This window comes from Lepus europaeus, chromosome 4 (assembly GCF_033115175.1).
Source record: "Lepus europaeus isolate LE1 chromosome 4, mLepTim1.pri, whole genome shotgun sequence".
In the NCBI taxonomy this organism is placed as follows: Eukaryota; Metazoa; Chordata; class Mammalia; order Lagomorpha; family Leporidae; genus Lepus; species Lepus europaeus.
This window is the reverse complement of record NC_084830.1, coordinates 89,055,261-89,080,788: the sequence shown is the minus strand read 5'-3', so window position 1 is coordinate 89,080,788 and position 25,528 is coordinate 89,055,261. Positions and strand designations below refer to the sequence as shown.

At 38.7% G+C, this 25,528-nt stretch overlaps 1 protein-coding gene across 1 annotated transcript in view; it reads left to right on the top strand.

Annotated features, from left to right (window-relative positions):
* RP1 (RP1 axonemal microtubule associated) overlaps window positions 1-25,528 on the top strand; it is a 293,476-nt gene that overhangs the window by 176,391 nt on the left and 91,557 nt on the right. Inside the window, exons 18-20 of the mRNA XM_062189888.1 lie at window positions 6,710-6,796; window positions 21,484-21,616; window positions 22,306-22,457. Of these exons, the coding sequence (XP_062045872.1) occupies window positions 6,710-6,796; window positions 21,484-21,616; window positions 22,306-22,457 (372 nt within the window). The remainder of the gene's footprint in view (window positions 1-6,709; window positions 6,797-21,483; window positions 21,617-22,305; window positions 22,458-25,528) is intronic.

Below are 25,528 nucleotides of genomic sequence, written 5' to 3'. Positions count from 1 at the left end.
TAATTCACACCCCTCCCTGAAGTGTGAAAGCTATATGGTTCTTTGGTAGATGTAAAACAGCAGGAAAACTCCCTGGACAGTATTTGTTTTGCATCCTAAAGCTGGCTCTCACAGAGAATGATCGAGGCCAACCTGAGTCACCAGGAAGCTAAGGCTGTCTGGGGCTATAGTACCTATAAATCACTAATACCCAAATGGTTTCTAGATCTGCAGACTTGAGTCTGTGGCTCCTGGGCTTTGCAATCATTAAATTAAGGTTTAGTGAAGAAAAGTAGTTGTTTACACCCTTGGAGAAGCACTTTGGCTCAATACACAGGCAGCCATATTTTATAAACATATGAGGGTGCTTTAAAAAGTTCATAGACAATGGAATTAACACATATACTTTTATGTTAGTGCAAACATTTTTGAAATTGATGCAGTTTTTTTGTAGTATACATTTTCTAGGCCTGTACTTCAAAAGATTTTTTAAAGATGATTAATTAGAATTCAGAATGCCTGTGTATGGTTAGATCCCTAGTTCACCTCACAGAGGCCTATTATTTCCCATTATACACCTTTTGGTATATGTATTTATGTGCTGATAAATACTGTCAATGTTTTTCTGGAAAGTTTTAGCCAGGGTCGAATGTTAGAATGGATGGCATAGATTCACAATCTTGATTGCACATTGGAATCACCTGGGGAGCTTTAAAAACTACGGATGCCTGATTCCTCCTCCAGAGATTCTAGTTTATTTTGTGTGAGACGCATCCTGGGTTTGGAGGTTTTTAAAAGCTCCCAAAGTGAATCTCAAGTGCATCCAAGTTTGAAAATACCAGTTATAGCACACTAAATTGCAAATCAGGTGAGATTGGAGTCCTGGCTTCCCAAATGTTAGCTGTGTGACCTTGAATATGTCACATAGTTTCTCTAGGCCATCATTATCTTTATGTATATAACGGAGGCTAGAGCATTCGTTTTTTTCTCTCTAAATTCCAAGGAGGCCTGCTGACAAGAAAAAAAATGTATAAATCCTTAAATATAGTCTCCTGAATTTTTTTATTTAGCAAATATAAATTTCCAAAGTACAGTTTATGGATTGCAATGGCTTCCCCCCCATAATTTTCCTACCATTCGCACCCCTCTCAGCTCCTGCTCACTCTCCCATTCCATTCACATCAAGATTCATTTTCAATTATTTTTATATATAGAAGATCAATTTAGTATATATTAAGTAAAGATTTCATCAGTTTGCACCCACACAGAAACACAAAGTGTAAAATACTGTTTCAGTACTAGTTGTATCATTATTTCACATTCGACAACACATTAAGGACAGATCCCACATGAGGAGTAAGTACACAGTAACTCCTATTGTTGACTTAACAATTTGACACTCTTGTTTATGGCGTCAGTAATCTCCCTAGGCTCTAGTCATGAGTTGCCAAGGCTATGGAAGCCTTTTGAGTTCACCGACTTTGATCTTATTCAGACAGGGTCATAGTCAAAGTGGAAGTTCTCTCCTCCCTTCAGAGAAAGGTACCTCCTTCTTTGATGGCCACGTTCTTTCCACTAGGATCTCACTTGCAGAGACCTTTCATTTAGATCTTTTTTTTTTTTTTTAAAGAAAATTGGCTTTCCATGCCTACAATACTCTCATGGGCTCTTCAGCCAGGTCCGAATGCCTTAAGGGCTGATTCTGAGGCTAGAGTGCTATTTAGGACATCTGCCATTCTATGAGTCTGCTGTGTATCCAGCTTCCCATGATGGATTGTTCTCTCCCTTTTTGATTCTATCAGTTAGTATTAGCAGACGCTAGTCTTGTTTGTGTGATCCATTTGACTCTTAGACCTATCAGAGTCATCAACTGTGAACTGAAATTGATCAGTTGGACTAGTGAGATGGCATTGGTAAATGCCACCTTGATGGGATTGTATTGGAATCCTCTGGCATGTTTCTAACTCCCCCATTTGGGGCAATTCAGCTTGAGCATGTCCCAAATTGTATATCTCCTCCCTCTCTTATTCCCACTCTTATATTTAACAGGGATTACTTTTCAGTTAAAATTTAAACACCTAAGAATAATTGTGTGTTAATTACAGAGTTCAACCACTAGTACTAGAACAAAAAAATACTAAAATGGATAAAGTATTGCATTGTACATCAACAGTCAGGACAAGAGCTGATCAAGTCACTGTTTCTCATAGTGTCGCTTTCACTTCAACAGGTTTCCCCTTTGGTGCTCAGTTAGTTGTCGCCAATCAGGGAGAACATATGATATTTGTCCCTTTGGGACTGGCTTAATTCACTCAGCATAATGTTTTCCAGGTTCCTCCATCTTGTTGCAAATGACCGGGTTTCATTGTTTTTGACTGCTGTATAGTATTCAATAGAGTACATGTCCCATAATTTCTTTATCCAGTCTACTGTTGATGGGCATTTGGGTTGGTTCCAGGTCTTAGCTATTGTGAATTGAGCTGCAATAAACATTAATGTGCAGACAGCTTTTTTGTTTGCCCATTTAATTTCCTTTGGGTAAATTCCAAGAAGTGGGATGGCAGGGTTGTATGGTAGGGTTATATTCAGGTTTCTGAGGAATCTCCAGATTGACTTCCATAGTGGCTTAACCAGTTTGCATTCCCACCAACAGTGGGTTAGTGTCCCTTTTTCCCCACATCCTCTCCAGCATCTATTGTTGGTAGATTTCTGAATGTGAGCCATTCTCACAGGGGTGAGGTGAAACCTCATTGTGGTTTTGATTTGCATTTCCCTGATGGCTAGTGATCTTGAACATTTTTTCATGTGTCTGTTGGCCATTTGGATTTCCTCTTTCGAAAAATGTCTATTGCGGTCCTTGGCCCATCTCTTAAGTGGGTTGTTTGTTTTGATGTTGTGGAGTTTCTTGATTTCTTTGTAGATTCTTGTTATTAATCCATTATCTGTTGCATAGTTTGCAAATATTTTTTCCCATTCTGTCGGTTGCCTCTTCACTCTCCTGACTGTTTCTTTTGCAGTACAGAAACTTCTCAATTTGATGCAATCCCGAATGTTAATTTTTGCTTTGACTGCCTGTGCCTCTGGGGTCTTTTCCAAGAAGTCTTTGCCAGTACCTATATCTTGCAGGGTTTCTCCAATGCTCTCTATTAATTTGATGGTGTCTGGTCATAGATTTAAGTCTTTAATCCATGTTGAGTGAATTTTTGTGTAAAGTGAAAGGCAGGGGTCTTGCTTCATGCTTCTGCATGTGGAAATCCAATTTTCCCAGCACCATTTATTGAACAGACTGTCCTTACTACAGGGACTGGTTTTGGATCTTTGATCAAATATAAGTTGGCTGAAGATGTTTGTATTGATTTCTGGTGTTTCTATTCTGTTCCATTGGTCTATCCATCTGTTTCTGTTCCAGTACCATGCTGTTTTGATAACAACCACCCTGTAGTATGTCCTGAAATCTGGTATTGTGATGCCTCCGGCTTTGTTTTTGTTGTACAAGATTGCTTTAGCTATTCGAGGTCTCCTGTGTCTCCATATGAATTTCAGCATCATTTTTTCCAGATCTGAGAAGATGGTCTTCGGTATTTTGTTTGGTATGCATTGAATGTATAAATTGCTTTTGGGAGAATGGACATTTTGATGATATTGATTCTTCCAATCCATGAGCATGGAAGATTTTTCTGTTTTTTGTATCCTCTTCTATTTCTTTCTTTAAGGTTTTGTTATTCTCATTGTAGAGATCTTTAACGTCCTTGGTTAAGTTTATTCCAAGGTATTTGATTTTTTTTGTAGCTATCATGAATGAGATTGATCTTAGAAGTTCTTCCTCAGCCGTGGCATTGCCTGTGTATACAAAGGCTGTTGATTTTTGTGCATTGATTTTATATGCCAAACTCTTCTATGAGTTCCAGTAGTCTCTTAGTAGAGTTCTTTGGATCCCCTAAATAAAGTAGTCTCCTGAATTATAGGAAATATAATAAATTGGTAATGGCGACACAGTTCAAATGGAGTTTGACTTCTCACTAGTTCTTGGATATCTTGCTTATTCTCATAAATACTATTCCTTCTTAATTCAAAAGGAGTAATGATACTAACTTACAAGGCTTGCTGTGAAGTTTAAAAAAAAGAAAGAACTTTGGGGACTTTAAGTGCTTGTACTGTGTCTGATAGATCGGAATTGCTCTAAGGATAACAGATACTACAATAACCAATGACTCTTCCTTTCCTGGTTCATGGTATCAGGATGCCTTTTCCATTAGCCTCTGTCATTTACTATGAAGTGAGGGCAGGGACTACATATCTAACTCCAAGATCTTTCCTCAGTGGTGTAGATTTCAGTTAGGAATCTTTTGGATTCCAGACCAGCAACCTAGGCACTTTCTGGGACCTTGTAGCCATGCAGACTCTCAGACTCACACAGATTTACTGAATCGGAATCTGCATTTTAACAATTTCTCCAGGTAATTTGTGTATGCACTAATGTTTGAGAAGCACTGGCCTAATGGTTACAAGACATTGAGACTGGGGTCTCTTGATAGTCTAAGAACTACAGGACTAGTTAGCTCATTCCTTCTCAGTCTCTTGGCATTGATTCCCTTGTTCCTCTTCATTGGTATATTTTACCACTTCTCAATTTGTCTTTTTTTCCTTTGTACTGCTGAAGTGAGCATATGGCCATTTTTTTGTAATAGTATATTTCTGAAAAGACAAATTTGGGTTTAGATTTTGATTTTAGTACATACTGTGTATTTGTGTGTCTTTAGACAAATTACTTAACCTCTTTGAGTTTCTTCATCCTTTCTAGTGGACTCTTTAAGAAGTCTTACTCTTCACAAGGTTGCTGTGCAGATTAGAAGAGATCCTGGCTGGCACAGAGCATAGCACAGTGCAAAGCAGTTCCCTTCTCTTGCAGCAATAGGAAACAGGCATGAAGTCACATACACTTGGTGACTTGTCTGTTGTGCTGTCCCTTTGTTTGCTCTTAGAATGTTGAGAAAGAGGAAATTTACAGTCAAGTGCTAACAGATTCCTGTGACAACAAAAAGATGTCTAAAGTTTTGCTTACCTTTCACAGACAAACCAGGCAAAAATGTGGGATAACGTCCTACTTTCTCAAATGGGAAGAACTAGGCTTTGAGTTCTTCCAGACACTGGCTCTGGGAATAAGGAAGGGGAAGGAAATTGGCTGTGAGGATTAACATTCATCTTTTCCTTTCTCCCAGTCCATGCCAGCATAATCTTTCTTGACCAGCACTGTTTTAGCTGCTACAGTCTATGGGGGAAGGTGGTAATATGCGCTTGAAAAAGACAATTTCCAGGAATGGGAAGTGGGTATGAAAGAGGAATAATTATGACTTCTGAGTCATCTGACTATACCAGCTCATAGGTAGGCAATAATATAAAGCCAGATATAATATTCCAGTGCCTACCTAGTCTGTAGCAGTAGATGGGTATGAATACTAGAAATGATGATAATGCTTATTAATTAAGTCATTAAATAGGGTGGCATATTACATGTTTTAATCCTGCCAGTATGTTATACTGAAAATATCGGTTTATAGATGTCTTCTTTGCTAGGCTCAGTTAGGGATTATACCATTATTTTCATGTATGCTTACCTGTGGTTTTGTATAATGTATAGATTATTTTATTAATAAACATTCATTTAGTTGAACTGAAAATTTTATGCAATGAGAATTATGCCCATGGAGCAGATGAAGAAAGTGAGGACTAGATATGTAAAGTACCAATATCTTACTCAATTTACAACAGCCAATATTCTCGCAGACCTCAAAGTGATTCCAAAGCAAGTTCCCCCACAATACTTACTACCTGAATTAATATATTTTTGATCCATGTTGAAAATCAACCAATTATACATACTCCATGGACAGGTCTGTTTCAGTTTCATAAAATGAGAACATCTATATCAGCCTAGCAGTCAAAGAGAGAATTTTCAGAGTAAAATGAAGTTCTAGACTCATAGATACTTTCCTTAAGCTCGTAAAAATAGCTATATTTAGCTTTTCTTTTGTGAAAAAATGCTTTTCTCCCTTCTTAAAATAAAAGCCCATCTTCTGTCGCCGGATTTCAGAAAGCGTTGACTTCCAGTGACAAATGTGTGGCAGTCAGAGAACTGAGCAGATGTATGTTTTTTAGACTGTTCTTTCATCTGACTCCTATTGCGTATTTTTAGTTGTTTCATGATATTCCTGTCCCATTTTCTGTGTCTTCTAGAGTCACTGATAACTTCTTTTCAAATTTTTAAAATTAATTTAAATTATTTGAAAAGCAAAGAGACAGAGACAGAGAGTTGGGGAGAAGAGTGAGCTGCTGGCTCACTCTTCAAATGCCCACAAAAGCCAGAGTTTGAAAATCAACCTAGGTCTCCCATGGAGGTACCTTTGATCCAAGTACTTGAGTCAAGTCCCCAAGGACTGCTGCCTTCTAGGGTATGCATTAGCAGGAAGCTGGAATTGGGAGTGGAGCAGGACTCAAATCCAGGCACACTGGTATCTTGAGCAGCATCGTAACCACTTCACCAAACGCCCACTCACAGTGATAGCTGCTTGAGAAAATTTCATTTCTAGAGCTTGAAATTGTCCCTGAGACTTTTTCTACTATTAAGAACAACAACAAAAAAAATACATTTAGTAATAAAAAGGGAAAGGAATTTTAATGTGCTTAATCTCAAACATTCTGCTAATATTTTTCTTCTCTGCTTGTCATTCAGGTTCAAGTAGGAAGAATTGGAAAAATATATAAGATAAGGATAGGACATGATGGAACTAGTGAGCAACCTGAATGGAACCTACAGAAGGTGATCATGTTTTGTATTTTGTTCTCCATTGTTGTAGGTAATGTGAATGAAATTTTTGTGAACATAACAATCTAAAAATAAGTTTTATTCTTTAAAATAACACAAACGGTGTCAATAACACAAACAGTGGACACTTGCCTCTCAGCATTGCTCCTGTGTCCTGTGTGGGATCTAAACTTTAATTATATTCTTTTCAAAATCTTAAAAAATAAAACTTTTTAATATCAAAAGAATCAACTATATGCACTTATATATGTATATATTACATCTATATGTATACTTTTCATTGAAATTGAATCATAGTATGTATCTACTTTGGGATCTTGTTTTCTATTTTTTAGTTAGCATGGTAATAATATTAATAAATGACATCTATGCCAGCTGACTTACAAATAACTATTGTATTTCTGCTCATCAGTGACTCTTTAAAAAACATATTATTTATTTATTTTTATTTCAAAGACAGAGAAAGATGTAGAGATATCTCCTGTCAATTGTTTACTCCCCAAATTCCCACAACAGCCAAATTGGGCCCGGCCAAAGCTAGGTGTTCAGTCTTCCATGTGAGTGGCAGGGTCCCAGGTTCTTGAACCCAGGCATTCCATAGGGCATGCAGATGCCCCAAGTGGTGACTTAAATTCTGTGTGAAAGTCAGCCCAACAGCAACACTTTGATTTAGATATCATTAACATTCCCCTTTTTATAGTTGAGAAAACTGAGCTCAAAAATGTTAAATAATTTTATGAGATTACTTAGTAACAATCTTATTGTATATTGGACACCAGAGACTGAGATCTTACACTCTGTCATTGGGTCTTAAGTTTGTTTTCAAAAATAGGTGACAAATAAACTCTTAAGATCTTTGAGATTTCCAAATGGAAGCCATAAATTATAGTGAAGTCAGATGATGTGGTTTGAATCTTAGGATATCTCTGATATCTAGCTTTAAATACTATGTCTGTCACTGGTTCATTTATAGTATATGATGTGTTTGAGTTTTAAAATTTGGAATACCACTGATAGAGTATGGCAAAATATGTATTTTTGTAAATGTTTCTTAATGTTATCTGTGATTTTTATTATTGCATCTTTAGTTGTATAATTAAGTGAGAAAATGCTGAGATATATGTTGTATGATTTCTCAGCACTACCTAATATAATGAAATATATTTTTCTAGTACAAGAACAGGTAAATACGTTCCATCAGTCAGTCAAGAATATTTTCGAGCATCTAATATAGGACCTGCATTGTGCTAGATGCTGTGGAAAATGGAAGGAAATCATATGCTGTCTCAAAAGTTTTTCAGTTTGGAAGCATCCAAAGATTTCAAAGGAGAGATAAAGGCTAACTTGCATGTCCATTCTTGTGAATTATTGTGAAAGAAGAGTCAGAGAACATTGTAGAAAAGACATACCTATGATTATATTAGACCTGTAATCTCTCACATGGCTTGTGCTTTTCTGGGGCCTTGGAGTTACATGTGTATTCAAGGGATGCCTTAATCCACTTTCTGTTGCTTTAACAAAATATCTGAAACTGGATAATTTATTAAGGAAAGTGTTTTATTTAGCTCACAGTTCTGGAGGCTAGAAGTCCAAGATGAGGCAGCTACATCTGGCTAGGGCCTCATGTTGCAACATAGCATGATGGCAGAAAGCTCAAGGGCATGAGTGTGCAAGAGACTAAACAACCTGTTCTCAAGATAACATATCCACTGGCCTGGCATCCCATAGGGGCACCAGTTCATGTCCCAGCTGCTACACTTCTGTTCTAGCTTTCTGCTAGTGGTCTGGGCAAAGCAGCATAATATGGCCCAAGTAGTTGTGCCCCTGCTACCCATGAGAGAGACCAGGAAGAAGCTCCTGGAGTGTGGCTTTGGCTTGACTCACCCCTGGCTGTTGTGGCCATCTGGAGAATGAACCAATGGATGGAAAATCTCTCTCAGTCTCTCCCTTTCTCTCTGTGGCTCTGACTCTCTAATAAATAAACAAATAATAATAAAAGATAACTAATCCAGTCCCATGAGAACTGCATGAATCCCTCTCGATGACCCAGTTAACTCTTGAAGGTCTTGCTTTCCAATACGGCCACAGTGGCTATAGAATTTCAGCATGCATTCAGAGAAGACAAACCATATTCAAAACAAGGAAAACAGTTTAGCAACATCACTGTGTTGCAAGATGCTGGAGGTGAGAGCGCTCAGCCCTGGGAGCCATTCTGGTGACAGCAAAGTGCATGGAGCATTATTTGATTCAATAAATGAACTGAGCAACTAGAACTGTAATTAAACCACCAAAGTGTTGTGGAGGAAGGAACTTTTCATACAGTTTTTAATTTTGAAGTCATTTCATGATTTTTTTTTTTTTCAAAAATTGCTGGACTAGAACAAAGAACTCCAATTTTACCTAGATTCCCTAGTTGCTAGAACTGAAATCCTTTTGTTTTATCATTCTCTATTAAAAGTGCTTTAATCACTTGAGAGAGATTTACTGACATACCTAGTGATTATTTGGCTATGTAAATACCGTATCATAAAAGTTTCACTCACTAATTTCAGCATCCATTGGTGATTCTTGCCTGAAGCAGGTATTACTTTGATGGTTGCTGAATGGTGACTTTCTGTTTCTGTTCTTATTTCTCTATTTATTAAGTGGCATTCAATTATAAAGTAGAACTTTCTCCTCTCCTACTTAATGTTTTAGTTATTTATACAACTGGCCCTCCTATATCCATGGGCTTTGCACCCATGGATTGAACTAACCTCATATTAACATATTTTTTTAAAATGCATCTGTTCTTAACATGTGCAGATTTTGTCCTTACTCTTATTCCCTAAATAATATAATACAACAATTATTTACATAGAACTTATATTGCTGTGAGTATTATAAGTAACTTAAAGTATGTGGGAGGATGTATGCAAAAGATACATCATTTTCTTTCTGTAAGGAACTTGAGCATCCATGAGAGACAACTGTACTACCAGGTATTATTTTATTTGATAGAGTTACTCTGTTTTTATCACCATTTATTTTGGTTGTTAAATCATTCTTGATATGTTCCTTTAAGCTCCTATATCTTTTTGACATGTTGCTATCCATTCTGTGAGGATTTCTTTATTTTCTGAGATAAAAAGATCAGGTTCATTTAGAACTTCCTTTTCTTTCTCCAGCTCTGGAGTCAATTATTTCTTAGGAAGTTTTCTTTCTTACTAATTTTATGGGTGGAGAATGGTTTCTACAACTCAGTATTTGGGTGAGCCATCCAGAGAAGTTACTTTCCCTCTTAATCCCCACCACCTCAGCCCAGAGACCCCTCTCTCCAAAGTGAGAATCGGGTCCTGCCTCCGCTTTCGAAAGGTGCTCTCCAATAAATGTTTCCTTGGTGAAGTGAGTTTGTGAAACACTGAGTTCCTCATGCCTCTCTTGGAACATCACAGAACATATAAATACAGTAAAGGCTCTGAGATGCCCTGTGGCAAAGAAGACTGTTTAACAGCATTTCCAAAACTAAATTCACCACAGGACCATACTTTTCAGATAAAATCTATTAGCATCCTAAGAAATGAAGACTGTGCATTACTGCAGGGATTTGAGGAATTTGGCAGCTATCTGGAAACCGATAACACTGGGAGGCAGAGGCAGTAGCACTCCCAAGTTTTGGATGATGCCTGACAAGTTTGCACTTGGCGGGAAATCTCTCCCAGCAGGCGTTTGTCCAGAGGCAACAGTGCAGGCAGATATTCAGAAGGAGGATGGCAAGAGAGCTCCCTGGGGAATGAGTCCAGGTGAAGTGTCCAGGCACATAGCTGATTGTCTGTGTCAGAGGGTTCTGAAGGGCCACCACTGCAGCTTAGGGCTTATAACTACAAGGCCCCATTTCACAAATATGTAATGGTTGTTGGGTTATGTTTTGTGGGATATACAAAATAGCAGTCTAAATGACTAACTATTTGCCTTTTATTATTGTGGTAGAAAATTCCTTGGATAATAATATTTTCAATATTTCCTTGGATAATAATAATTTCAAAAGTTATTAGATTTGTAAAAACTTGAATTTATTTTTCATGGGATTTTGTCTTAATGTGTCTAAGCCTATAGGAAGAAATAACACAGGAGCTAGTATAATAGCCCATCTTTGGCTCATTTAAATAATGCTTATACATTGGGAAAAATAACTTACATTGTATGAATCCAATCACAGTTAATAATATGCGGGGGTTATAATTAATGTGATATAGACAATGACTAGCTAATATGCTAAACTACTCTTTTGAGCTCTGAAAGTCTGTAGAGAGTTCTGGGAAGAGTGATCATTATGAGATCCCAAGGACTACTTCTAGCCTAGAAACAGTAGGTGGGTGAATTATTGGGTTAGGATGGTGTATCTCAGAGGCAGTAATAAGCTCACCATTTGTCTGCCCTTAGCCATTGCAATGATGCAAAATTAGAATGCATATTCTTCTTTTCCTTTAATCTGGATGGAGAAATAAGATTAAGGAACATGAAAACTAGAGAGTAGTTAAAATCATGACTCCATGTTCAGACCTACTTGCAGTAGGTTTCCAATAAGAAAAATAGGCATGTTACTTAAAAGAACTGGAAAGACTTTGTGGACAAAGATTTTCAAGAGAGGAGAGGTACAAGTGAAGGTACAACAGGGAGATATGGTGAATGGAATGTTATTTGGGGGTTGCCTATTTCACTTACCAATGATAAGCATAGACTGTTGTGAAATACTGTATAGCTATGCAGGCAAGATTATTTGTTCTCCAAAGAGAGGGACAGTACCTAATTTGCAAAACTAAAATAGTTTTCTAGTGTTTGAGTGGTCTTTAGATAGACTGGAATTTGTCAGATAAATGGTGCTTGTTTTTGCTTAAGTAGAATCAGTTGGTAAATACATAGACTTACAGATCTTATATTACCATCTCTTGTGTTCTTCCTTAGGCATGTGGAAAGAATGCTGTGTAGGTGACTATCATCTTATATCTGATCATTAAACTCTATTAATTATCTATTCTCTCAGCATTTCAGAATTGCACTTTAAGTTTATCCCTATTTAATACCAAGTTTTATTCATTCATATGCATTTTTTCCTAGTGGCACAATTCAGTAATCTTTAGGACTTCTATGTAGTCCCCTTGATAGCTATTTTCATTTTTTAAATAATGTATGGATTGTGCTAATCAACTAACTTTATGTTTTAGAACAGTTTAGGACCAAAGTAACTTTTCTTTTCTTCTACATGTCAGGATTGAAGAAGGAGAGCATTTGGCAGGTGCATGAAAGCATACAGAATTATTGTCATGTTCAAAGTATTTAATTAAGCATAGGGAAAAGATAATAGTTCCATCATTAACTTCACTGTAAACCAGATTGTATTTTAGTTTTCCTTAGAGTTATAATTTTAATTCTCTTTATCCCAGTGAAATTGCCTCTCTCTCTCTCTCTCTCTCTCTCTCTCTCTTTCCTGAAATATTTATTGAAGGAACTAAATTGATTTCTCCCTTTCTCTCAGGCTCTAGAAAGAAAGGTTCGGTAACCTGACCAAGGTTTTGTAACCTCAACGTTGAATTGTAATATGTTGAGTCAGATGGTGTTAACTATCACCCAGTGTCTGTTCCACTCAGCTATTTTTAGGATAAGTATTTAATAATTTGGCTGAAATTTCTTACAGTAGTTCAGGAATCTTAACTTTCTAAGAAACCTAGAGTGAATTTTTATGGTAATGTTCTCTTGTGAAACAACTAATATTTGCTGTTGTAAATCAGCAGAGGGAATTAAGGAAATGAACTTCAATTTCTATTGAGGCCACTCCTAAAATTGTTTCTATTCATTTAGGAAGTTAAAACATCCTGAATATCTTAGGTTACAAAGATGCTACTATTTCCTTAGCTATTTTTTCAAAGGAAAGTTAGTTGTTTATATTTCAATGAAATAATATTTTGGAAAATTCACCTTATTCATACCCTGTCCATCCCAACATAAAGTTTAGCTTTGAAGCTTGAAATCAGAGCCTTTTCCCTCAACAATGATGACTTTTTCATAGTCCTCACAGTTGGCCACTCTGTATCATAGGTAAAGTGAAAGTTAGAGGTTTGGGACTTCTTGGTATAAATAGAATAATAGAATAGGCTGCAGCATTATTCTGAAAACAGAGAATGGCTGGTTTTGTAATGATCAAATGTAGCCTCTCGTGGACTGAGAACATCTGAAAGTCTACCATTATTAGGACATATACAGTGAGGGCTCCTTTCCTGTTGATAATGGTGAACTGTGAATATCCAACAGCTCCATGTGATAAACAGTGGGAGTACTTTGGGGACATCATTATTTGGGGGAAATCAGTACTTCTAACAGGTACTTGTTGGAATTTTTCCTAGTGTCCCAGGTTAAAAGGGGTAAAACCTACGTTTTTGTGTAACATTTAGATTTTGATAGGAAAGTTGCTCCATGCATGATACTTTGGCAGCTGGCCGCCTTTGGTGTAGGGGTGGATCTGGGATATCATTCAGATTTTAAGCTTTTCTTTTTCCTTGACCAGGCCTTTTCTGCTATCTGACTTGGTATCTTAGCTATATTTATATACATTGAACAACTATACTCTCTATCTTCCAGGATACTGTTATACAATATTAATCCAAGTAACTGAATTGATTGCAATTCAGCTTTTATATAGTGTGAACCTAAAATAAGAAGGCTGTACCTGAAGATGGTCATATAGTAAATATCTTTGAATGTTGAAGAAATAAAGATAGGAATCTATTTTAGCAAGTGCTGTTATTTCAAGCTAGTCATTGTTTTTGATTCTTAGATTTCCTATTTTTTTTCTTCTCTTCAATAATCTTTGACTATTCAAATTGAAGAAGTAAACTTTAGAATTGAAGTTAAAAGGCTTGGGGAATGTTTAAATTCTAGAAAGTGGTCTCATCACTTTTCCTTTAAGTCTACTCTATTTTAAAGCAGAGCTCAACAACACTTGCCCTATTTCTGAAAAAAATTAAAACAATACTTCATAAGAACTCTTGATTCTCCTACCCAACCTACTTCTCCCTCAATCTAATTCACCTGAGCATGGAGTTATCTAAGCTAGAACCTTGCAAGTTTTCCTAGACTCTTTTGTTTCCCTTACCCCCAAAATTCAATTCCTTAAGAATCTCATTGACTGTTCCTGAAACACGTCTTGAGTTTGTCTATTTTTCTATACCTTATTAACCATTACTTTAGTCTAAATTTTTATTTTTTCTTTCCTCTCTACTGCGAATGCCTTCCAGCTTCTTTTCTGCTCCTCTCTAGGATCTGGGCATCAAAGAGCAGCCACAGCAGTTTCTTATAAACATCAATCAGATCACGTCTTCCTCCTGTCTAATCTGACGCCATTCTGCCCTTGCTCATGATGCTGAGTCACGTGGTTTGTCATGCTATCATTGACCTGGTTTATTTTCTTTAGAATACATTGTTTAGCTTATTTCTTTTCATTTGTTTATTATCTGATCTCTACTTTGTATCATTCAGTGTTATAACCCCAACTCCTAGATTAGTGTCCAGTATGTTGTAGATGTTGACTAAATATTTGTGAAATGAGTGAATTGATGTTATATATTTTAACAAATATAATCTATGTGAAATGCTTCGTGACTTGATAGTGTTAACTCAAGGGAAATCATATAACCTTGCTTGGTGTTTAGGGAATGGAATGTAACCTTGCATAGCTGAGACTCGGCATGTAGGGGGGCTCTTGAAAAAACATCCTGGGCAGTTTTAGAGAGGCAGCCTATTCAGACAGTTAATAGTGAGACAAGACCACAGCTCCTTCTCCTGATATGATAATCTATTTGATATGAGCTCCAGGCCATCTTGATTTTGGTTGACAAGATTAAATTGGCTTTATTTATTTATTTGAAGTTTTAAAAAACCTTTTAAGTATTTCCAGATCCTTTTCATTTTCAGTTACTTCTTTACTTCAGGTTTCTAGAAAGAACCACTGAAGGGAAAGAGCAAGTTCTGAAATGCAACAAGAGAAATAGTTCGTTTTTGAGGATTTTCTAGTTCAATGAACAGCAGGAAGCACCAGCTTCTCACAAAATCTCCAGTCAAATGTTTAATCTCAAAAGACTCCAGCAGTTTATAGAAACATTCTCAAAGTTGCACCAGTTTATTTGAACCAAAGATAAATTCGTGCATTTGATAGTCCCTCAGTCGATTGTAAATACCATAGTTGATCCTGCTTGTGCAGTCCTTGTAACAAACAGGGTGTTAGCACAAGGCACAGGATGAGAAATGGGAAGACTTAGAGTCAAACTTTGACTTTATACCTGATTTATAGGCACACTTCAGGGGTTCTCTGAGAACATAGTTTTGTGTTAATATATTTTCATATTTCTGACTCCAACAAGAAAATGCTGATTGGTGTTAGCACTCACTTCCCATCTTCACTACTAGATCTTATAGGGTATGGTAAACACTTTGTATCCAACAAATGTGTTAGTGACTGTTTGCCTTTTATCTTTTAGAAAAACTTTGTATAAATTGGGTATATAGTGAGGGTTGAAGTATTACACAATTTTTTGTTTTATTGAATGAAGGTTTACAATATTTCATAGTAGGATCTCTAAAAGCATTTTTTCTCAAACTTTTTCATCCTAATACATCCTTTATCCTATGTGTAGGTGTCCAGCTGCCATGTGTGTGGCTCTCAGAAAATCTTTTTAAACTTTGGTTGTATATCATTTCTCTTCCGAGAAAAGTCTACATTACATTTAGAATTAGATAAAATATGTGAAGGCTATATGATTAAAAAAAAGTAGGATACAGTTAGTAATTATTTAAAAAGTAGGATACAGTAGCAATTATTCTTGGTTATTAATCACATTTGGGCTTAATCCTAATAGAAAGGAAAGATGTGGAGCCTAGCCAGGCAGGAGGTTAAACTGGCCCACTCTTCCCTCACCACCTTGAGTGTTCTGGCTGCAGTGACAGCCTCCCTCCATCTAGCCTGATCTGATCCTTTCTCTCTTGCTGTCTTGGTTGAGATGAAAACAAAACACAACACAATAAAACTGTAAGGAGAGTTAGTAAAAGGCCTTGGAAGAGGGCATTAGCAGAAGAGGTAAAGCCATGGAGAGAAGTTGGGGTGGTGCCAGCACTTGCAGTAGAGAGAGGAATGGACACCACTTTTCTTCTGGGTTCCTGCCCCAGATACAAGGGACCAGAATGGGAGCTGCCTTGGAAAAAGCTGATAGGGAGTATGCAGTTGTATATCTAGGAAGCTAAATGTGCTGGAGAACTATACTCGGGGGATGAGCTGAGTGGGAGAACGTGTTCAGAGGATAGTAACTTTGGAATTTCAAAGAGTTTGGAGGTCTCTTTTGGCATTTTTACCTTTTGTTTATGGACCTCTTGACTGATGAGCTAGAGAATTCTGGAAATTTCCTAGAAGAGAAGAAGGAGGAGAATCTACTTATTTGCTTAGGGGAAGCAGAGGGGAAGAAGCCATTATCTGTCTTCCCAGATAGTCCTGATCAATCCACACAGGGGAAGAGGCAAGGATTTGGGATAGAATTTCTCCTTCTAATTATAGAGAACTGAACATTTGAATGAAGTTTTCCTTGTGCACTCTCTAGGAGATTGTTAGAGAGTGAGGAATCAGAATTCTAAATAATAGTTAAGAATTCTTGTCTCTAATCTCTATGTTTACTTTTAAAGGATTTATTATTTTTAAAATTTATTCATTTGATAGGCAGAGAAAGAGAGGGAGAGATCTTCCATACCCTGCTTTACACCCCAAATGACTGTAATAGCCAGGGCTGGGCCAGTCTGAAACCAAAAGCCAGGAACTCCATCTGGATATCCCACATGGGTGGCAGGAACCCAAGCATTTGAGTCATCTTCTATGCCTTCCCAGGTGCATCAGCAGGAAGCTGGATCTGAAGCAGAACAGCTGGAACTTGGAATGGTGCTCTGATATGGGATGCTGATTTTGCAGCCAGCGGTTTAATCCATTGTACCACAAACACCAGCTGCACAGTGTTTAATTTTGATGCTACTATTAGTAACAACAACAGAAAACGGATATTGAAAACTCAGGGTATACATTATCACTTTTAATGTTTATACTGTAGGAAGGCAGATACTGGTATTATCTCAAATTAATAAATCACTTTCAGGAAATAAGCATTTGATATCACATAGCTAGCATGTGGACCTAAAAGGAAGTGAAATTGAAAATCAATGGTTACAAAATGAAGCTGCCTTACAGTCTTCCTGGGTATCATGACCTATGCTTGAGAAAACTCCACTTTGGGAAATAACTTCCTATGCCCAATCACCTAAACATGATTTACAAGCTGTTTTCCATAAGACATTAAAAAAAATTTACATTTTTTTTTTTTTACAGGCAGAGTGGATAGTGAGAGAGAGAGACAGAGAGAAAGGTCTTCCTTTTGCTGTTGGTTCACCCTCCAATGGCCACTGTGGCCGGCGCATCTCGCCGATCCCAAGCCAGGAGCCAGGTGCTTCTCCTGGTCTCCCACGCGGGTGCAGGGCCCAAGCACTTGGGCCATCCTCCACTGCCTTCCCGGGCCATAGCAGAGAGCTGGCCTGGAAGAGGGGCAACCGGGATAGAATCCGGCGCCCCAACCGGGACTAGAACCCGGTGTGCCGGCGCCGCAAGGCGGAGGATTAGCCTGTTAAGCCACGGCGCCGGCCTACATGGTTTTTTTAAAGGCAGAGATACAGAGAGAGAAGGAGAGAGAGAATCTTCCATCCACTGGTTCACTCTCCAAATGGCCATAATGGCAGAGGCTGGGCCAGGCTGAAGCCTGGAGCTTCTTCAAGGTCACCCATGTGAGTGCAGAGACCCACGTGCTTGGGCCATCTTCCACTGCTTTCTCAGGTGCATTAGCACGGATCGGAAGTGGAGCAGCTAAGACTTGAACTGGTGCCCTATGGGGTGCTGACACTGCAGGCAGAGGCTTAACCTTCCACACCCAGTGCCAGGCCCTCCATAGGTCATGTTTACTTCATTTACTCATCACCCTGGTGAGACAAGTTACAGTGCTAATTTTGCACATAAGGACCTGATGATCACAGCTATGCACCCGGTAAGTAGCAGTGCAGAGCATAAACCAAGATCTTTTGATCCAAATCCAGGTTTACTCCACTTACCACAAGTCCTTTACTGGGTCTGCACCATTAGCTATAGAATTGTTGAGTCTATACACTGTGGTCTTTCAGAAATTTTGCCCTTTTTTATTTAACAAGTGGAATATTTCCTGTGAAAATAAAAGCAGAAGTAAGCACAGTTGGCAATAAGACCCATGTATGCATGTATCCCTTTCTCTCTCTTTATCTGCCTAGGTCACTCTAATGATGCAGCTGGGGATTAAGTAATTGTATTTACTTATTTTTGACCATGGTTTCAGTTTCTGTGGTTTCAGTTACCTGCAGTCAACTATGATGTGAAATTATTAAGTGGAAAATTTTAGAGGAACACAATTCATAGGTTTTTAAATAACTTTATTACAGTATATTATAATAATTACTTTATTTTATTATTCTTCATTGTTGGCTTCCTACTGATTTATAAATTAACATTTATCCTAAGTATATAGTATGTATAGTAAGAAACATAGTATATATAAGACTCAGCACTATTCATAGTTCCAGGCATATATGTCCCCTTGCATAAGAAGGGACTACCGTATTTAAGATGTTTCAGCTTTGGTATTGCTGGCTTTTGTGGTTAGATGATTCTTTGTTGTGAGGGGGGTGCTGTCCTATGCACAGTTGAATGTTTAGTGTCATCTCCAGTCTCTGCACCAGATGCTAGGGGCTGCTGCACCACCACACAAGTAGTAACAACCAAAAATGTCTCCAGACATTGCCCCATGTCCAGTAGGGGGCAAAAATATCACCTGGTTGAGAAGCACCACTACATCCCTTTATTACTTTAAAAAGAACATACAACTTTGACTCTTTGTCTTCCTGTTTTGAGGCATTGTAATCTTGATGGTAAAAGGAGCTCATTCAGAGCCCTCACCTTGGAGGCTGCTTAGTGGTGTTAATGGATTTGCACCTAAGTAGTCAGTGAGACTCAGTCCTCAGCACATACTTTTAAGGTCAAAGGGATGATGGTGCCTGAGAAATGAGAGGTTTCTCGACAGTTTCCATGGAGGAGTCAGTATAGAGGAAGAACCCATTGGAGTTTTAGGTAGAATGGCCTTATAAAAACCTTATATTTCATGGGGAAGCCTTCAAGTCCAAAATCTAAAAGACCCCTTCACTTATGATTTCCATTTATCTGAAACTTTGCATTCCATCTGGTCTTTGAATTATTACAAGTCCTCACAGAGCTTGTCTGTGTTAGTAAGAGTTTACTGATATGCTGCTTTAATGTAGTCTCATATTATTTAAATATTTTGGGTTTATACATCACAGATCATCTGTAAAGTCTCCTTGATGATAGAGACAGTTTCTTTTTGTTTAACCCCTAAACCTGCTCATCCAGTGTCCATGCACATCTACATCAGAAGTTGTGCCTACATGAGGCCGAGGGTATGTGTGCCCCTTTTCAGAGCATTCTGCCTACATGGACAGAGGAGGGCCTGGGAACTCCTCTAGTTAGCTGTTTTAGTTTAGGAATTCTGTTTGTTGGCCCATGAGGAATATGTTCCTTTATACAGCTGAAATCTTACCAACAAGCTGGCTCTTAAACTAGGGCTTCAGTAGTGGGATGGGGATCATTCTTTTCATTCACCCACCATTGCTTCTACTCCAGTTTTCAGGTAAGCAGTCCACACTCTGAGTTTCTAGCCACTTAGGACAATTGAAGTTTTTTTATTTTTTATTTTTTTAAAGATTTATTTATTTATTTCATAGAGTTACACAGAGAAAGGAGAGGCAGATAGAGAGAGACCATCCAATGGTCCACAACGGCCGTATCTGCGCCGATCAGAAGCCAGGGGCCAGGAGCTTCTTCCTGGTCTCCCATGTGCATTCAGGGACCCAAGGACTTGGGCCATCTTCTACTGCTTTTCCAGGCCATAGCAGAGAGTTGGATCGGAAGTGAAGCAGCCAAGTCTCAAACCAGCTCCCATATGGGATGCCAGCGCTGCAGGCTGCGGCTTTAACCTACTGCACCACAGCATGGGCCCCTGAAATTTCTTATGATCAGCAATGGGCTGAACATAATTTTATTTGAGCCTTGTATCTGACTGTATCTTATTGGGACTAGTATGAGTCCTTATAACCAGTCTCTGTCTTGGTATTCTGAGTTTTCCATCCCATTGCTATAAAAATAAAGCATGATACAGTCCATAGAAAGGACGTTTCCCAGTGTAGTAGACTATATTACATTAACCATATATATATATATATATATATAGCGCCCCAAATTTGGCTAATGTTAAAAGAATGTATTAATACAACTTATATAAAGATTTATACATTTCTAACCTATAATGTTACCTAATCTCCATATTGTGCAACTGCGAAAAGTAATAATTATCCCCCATTTTAAAGATGAGAAAACTGATGAAGGATAGGCAGATTCCTCATAGTAATGAGTCATATAGAAGCTATTCTAATCAGAGAGACAAGTTTATGTGTGAGATGAGAAGTAATGTGGCCAGGAGTGGCACTGAGAACACATCAGTACAACTAAAATATAAGATGTGAGAGAAAGTATCTAGCAAGGAGAGCATCAATCATGAATGACTCATTATGTTCAGAGTTTAAAATTTTATACTATTGGTAGAACTATTGAAAAAGTTGTAAGCAGTGTACAGAGACATTGGATTTCTGTTTTAGAATAATTTCTCTTGAAAAAACCTAAAGGCATGGATGGAGAGGAGCATGAATGGCAGAGAGTGTGTTACATCGGGGCTCTGACAGTGAGCCCCTGAGAAATGGGAGCAAGCACCTGCTCCTAAGGTGAGAAACAGGAGAAATTGAGGAAGGATGAAGGCTTTTTTAGAAGGTTTACTAATATCTGAAAAGGAGCACAGTTGCAATGAGTTAGGAGGGCTGGCAAATAATTACAAAATTCCTTCCGGAAGTGTTCTGCTCGTCTGATGTGAAGTAGAGGATAAAGGGAAGGGGGCCTTTGTGTAAAAGATCCTGAGAGGAGCAAGAGCTAAGGAAAGGTCTTCTGAGAACTCTCTGGGCAGGGAGGCGAATGCAACTGATTGCATGCTGCAAAAAAAGGCACTTGGACTCTGGCAGCTGAGGGCTTATCCTCAGCCTGCAGAAGTTATAAATACACTTAAAAGGTGTTATAAATACACTTGAAGGGCATGAGAAATTTTAAAACATTCTGCTGTGTGGCCTGCCCCGGTGACTAATATGAACACAAAATCTCTTGGATTTTCTCCTGTAGATTATTGTTTGGTCACTGCCACAGGCAAGATCGATAGTTTCCATTCAGACAGAATTCATTTCAATTCTCCGTGCCTCCCTTTTCTTATCTACAAAATTGTAAGAATTTTACCAATGTAGTTGGTGATGATCAAAAGATATTTAAATTAAATCACTTAGCACAATAATAATAATGGCTATAGCCAGTAGCAAAATTAGTGCTGCTAACCACTGCCACCACGGTGAGACTTTGCAGTACACTTTAACAACTCGACTTCTATAATAAATTGGAAATCACACAGTCTGACTATTGTTTCTTCTAATCCCAGGTGACCATGCAACATATGAAGAGCAAGAAGATCCTAGATTTTGCAACAAATGCCTGGCTCTCTCGGATGCAAGCAGATGGGGACATTGTCTGTGAGCTTCCTGTAGTAAAAGAAGGAGAAGCCATTTTCCCATGTGTGTTATTAATCTTCAGTAGCCTATACAAGTGGTTTTGTAGTTGATGAAATAAATTGCCATATTATTTAGTTATACATAATTTTGCCTATATCTAAGAGCTGTTTGACCCATTGGGAAGTGAATTTTTCAGTGTCATGGTGGGAGTTTCGTGGGTGTCAGGTTCAGTGTATCTCACAGTGGTTTTCATGGTCCAGCTAACAGCCCCAAGGCTGAGGCTGTAAGGGCTAACAATGGTCATGGCTGTGCTTTAGTTTTGCTTGGGACTAGCTGTTCACCTGAAGCCATCAGCTTGCTTTTGATTGATTCCTCATCAAACCTTATATCAATTTAAATTTTAAGCATCATGTACAAAAATACTGTCACTTTTGTCACTGACCACTATGCATAACCTTCTCCTATCTCACATATATAGGATAGCCTTTAGACAATCTCGTATGTCTCTTTGGAAAAAGCTATAAACGCTCTGCTCTGGATATTTGTTTATGTGTAAACATATTCATTTACAATTAAAATTAATAATTAAAGAATCCAAAGTGTCTCATTAGGCACAGAAAGTCCAGTTTAGAGAAATTCTCACTTGATATTTTTACCATTGACTAAGAGTTTCTCTCTGTTTGTAAGAGTTCCAAGACAATGGATTTCTTTTTTTGTTTGTTTGTTTGTTTTCTCTCCCATTGTTTTGTCAGTAGTGAAATACCAGGTTGATGTCTACACTGGACAACTGAAACAAGCAGAAACAGAATCTGAGGTTTTGCTGTGTCTCTATGGAGACAGGGGAGATTCCGGCCTTCGACTGCTACATAAATCTAACATGCCAGTCAAATTTCAAAGAGGACAGGTGAGTCTGTGGAAATAAATCCCCAGGTTCCCAGCATCCCCTCTGAAGATGGCCATGTGTGGTTTAAAATCTAAAAAGTACTTGATATTCTTCAAGTTTTAGTTTTTGGAAATCTTTAACATAAATGTCATGGTCTGATTTCCTAAATATGCTTTGTTTAAGAAGTTGTTCTTGAAAGAAAAATAGGACACACTAAACTAAAAATGAATCACATAACAAAGAAAAAATTAGGGTGGGCATTTGGTCTAGCTATTAAGTCACCTGCATCCCATATTGGAGCACCTGGGTTCAACTCCCAGTCCCAGCTCCTCATTCCAACTTCCTAAAGGCAGTAGATGATAGTTCAGGTAGTTAGGTCTTTGCCATTAATGTAAGAAGCCTGAATTTAATTCCCAGCTCTTGGTTCTGTACATTGTGGGCATTTGGGTAATGAACGAGTAGATAGAAGAGCTCTCTCCTCCCTTTGCCTGCTTCTTTTAAAAAAAAACAAAACAAAACAAAAAAACATTTATTTGTTTGAAAGTCAGAATTACACAGAGAGAGGAGAGAGAGAGAGAGAGAAGGAGAGAGAGAGGGAGAGGGAGAGGGAGAGAGAGGTCTTCCATCCGATGGTTCACTCCCCAATTGGCCGCAACAGCTGGAGCTGCACCAATCTGAAGCCAGGAGCCAGGATCTTCTTCTGGGTCTCCCACGTGGGTGCAGGAGACCAAGGACTTGAGCCACCTTCCACTGCTTTCCCAGGCCATAGCAGGAGCTCGATCAGATGAGAAGCAGCCAAGTTTCAAACCGGCACCCATATGGGATGCTGGCACTGCAGGCCAGGGTGCCACAGTGTCAACCCCTCTGCCTGCTTCTTGAATGAATAAAATAGTGATATAATAAAGAAAAAAAATAAAATGAATTGAAAAGATGTCAGGGAAATAATATTAACATGCTCTGACAAGACTGAAAGTTGGGGCTGGTGCTTTGGCATAGTGAGCTGAACCTCTTCCTGCATCACCAGCATCCCATATGGGTGCCAGTTTGTGTCCTGGGTGCTCCTCTTCCCATCCAGCTCTCTGCTATGACCTGGAAAAGCAGTGGAAGATGGCCCAAGTGCTTGCACCCCTACACCTGCATGGGAGACCTGGAAGAAGCTCCTGGCTTCTTGTTGCGGTGGATTCGTTTCTGAGAGGAGGAGCGTGGTGGGGGCAAGAGGTGCGGAGTCACCACACAGACCCCGGGAGTCGGGTGAAAGCAGGCCTGATGCAAGCAGCCTGCAGGCTCGTTTATTTCAGTTGCTACAGCTGCTTATATAGCCAAGGCAGCCAACCTGGTCTATGTCCTAACCAATCACAGCCTGTTGCCAGGCAGTTTCCAAAGCCATCCAATCACAGCCTGTTGTCAGTCAGGCTCTGTTGTCATGTGGTTTCCGAAGCCATCCAATCACTACTTGTTGTCAGTCAGGCTCTGTTGTCATGTGGTTTCTGAAGCCATCCAATCACAGCCTGTTGCCAGGCAGTTTCTACTGTCTGGCCATCTGGGCATGACCTTCTCATTCCGCCACCCAGCTCTGTTCATTGCGGCAATCTAGGGAGTGAACCAGCAGATGAAAGAACTTTCTCTCTGTCACCCCCTCTTTCTGTAACTCTGCCTCTCAAATAAATAAATCAAATATTTTTTAAAAAAATACTGAAAGTTACAAAGCATTATTCTAAAAGGTCATACTACACTACGGCCACTCTAGAATATTTCATATTACACAATGACTTTTCTTTTTTTTTTTTTCTTTCTTTTTTTTTTTTTTTGACAGGCAGAGTGGACAGAGAGAGAGAGAGACAGAGAGAAAGGTCTTCCTTTTTGCCGTTGGTTCACCCTCCAATGGCCGCCGCGGTAGGTGCGCTGCGGCCGGCGCACCGCGCTGATCCACAGCCAGGAGCCAGGTGCTTCTCCTGGTCTCCCATGGGGTGCAGGGCCCAAGCACTGGGGCCATCCTCCACTGCACTCCCTGGCCACAGCAGAGAGCTGGCCTGGAAGAAGGGCAACCGGGACAGGATCGGTGCCCCGACCGGGACTAGAACCCGGTGTGCCGGCGCCGCAAGGCGGAGGATTAGCCTAGTGAGCCGCGGCGCCGGCCACAATGACTTTTCTTTAAACACCTTTAATGAAACCAAATTACTATTCTCACACCCCAAGCCCCTCATTATTCCCTCCTGCCCTTTATATACAACATGAGTCTTTCCATACGATAGATGGTTGAGAAGTTGCAGTGGGATATATATTTAACCCAGTTATGTTTTAAAGTTACTTTGTTGTATATGGGTTGTATTTGGGTCTCTGAAATTAAGATTGGGGATTAAGTGCCCAAGTGTGTGTTTTTGAGCAAAAAGCCTTGTTAAATCAGTTTGAATGTATTGCTTCTCAGACATTTTTGTTGTAGATTGTGAAACAGGAAGCATCACAGGCCTAACAGCTCAACTGTACCTTTTTATTTATCACTGTAGATTACACAAAAGCTGTCTCAGAATAAATAGGATAGCCAGTTCTGCTTTGGATGACACAAAGACAAAATTATTCCTATTTTTTGCTTTTGCAAGTGAATCACTAATTTTGAGTAGAGACAAAATTTCAGAAAGCATATTATAATATTATATTAAATGATCAGTGAAGTTATCCCTCAAAGAATCCAGCCAGCTCTTCATCAGCCCCAGACTTTTTGCCTCTCCCACTTCATGGTGAATGGTGAGGGCCCCATCTCTTCTGGCTTCCCACTAGTTGGGGCACCAGTATGCAGCATTTTTGTAGCAGTGCAGCATCATGTGAAGTTACTAAGATGATGCCCTAAGATTACATACTTCATCTTGATGACTCATCTTCAGTTCAACATTATGTATAAGACTTAACAGAGAACCAGGTGAGTATATTATGTACTGAAATTAAAATTGGATAGGAGATATAATCAGCGTATAAGGAAGAGTAGTAGTGTGATTTTAGTGGCATCAGTTTTGAAGTTTAGAATCAAAGATATCAATATGCTTTGTTTTCCTGGTTCATCTTCTTAATTAAACATTTAAAATTACTTTTTTATTTAT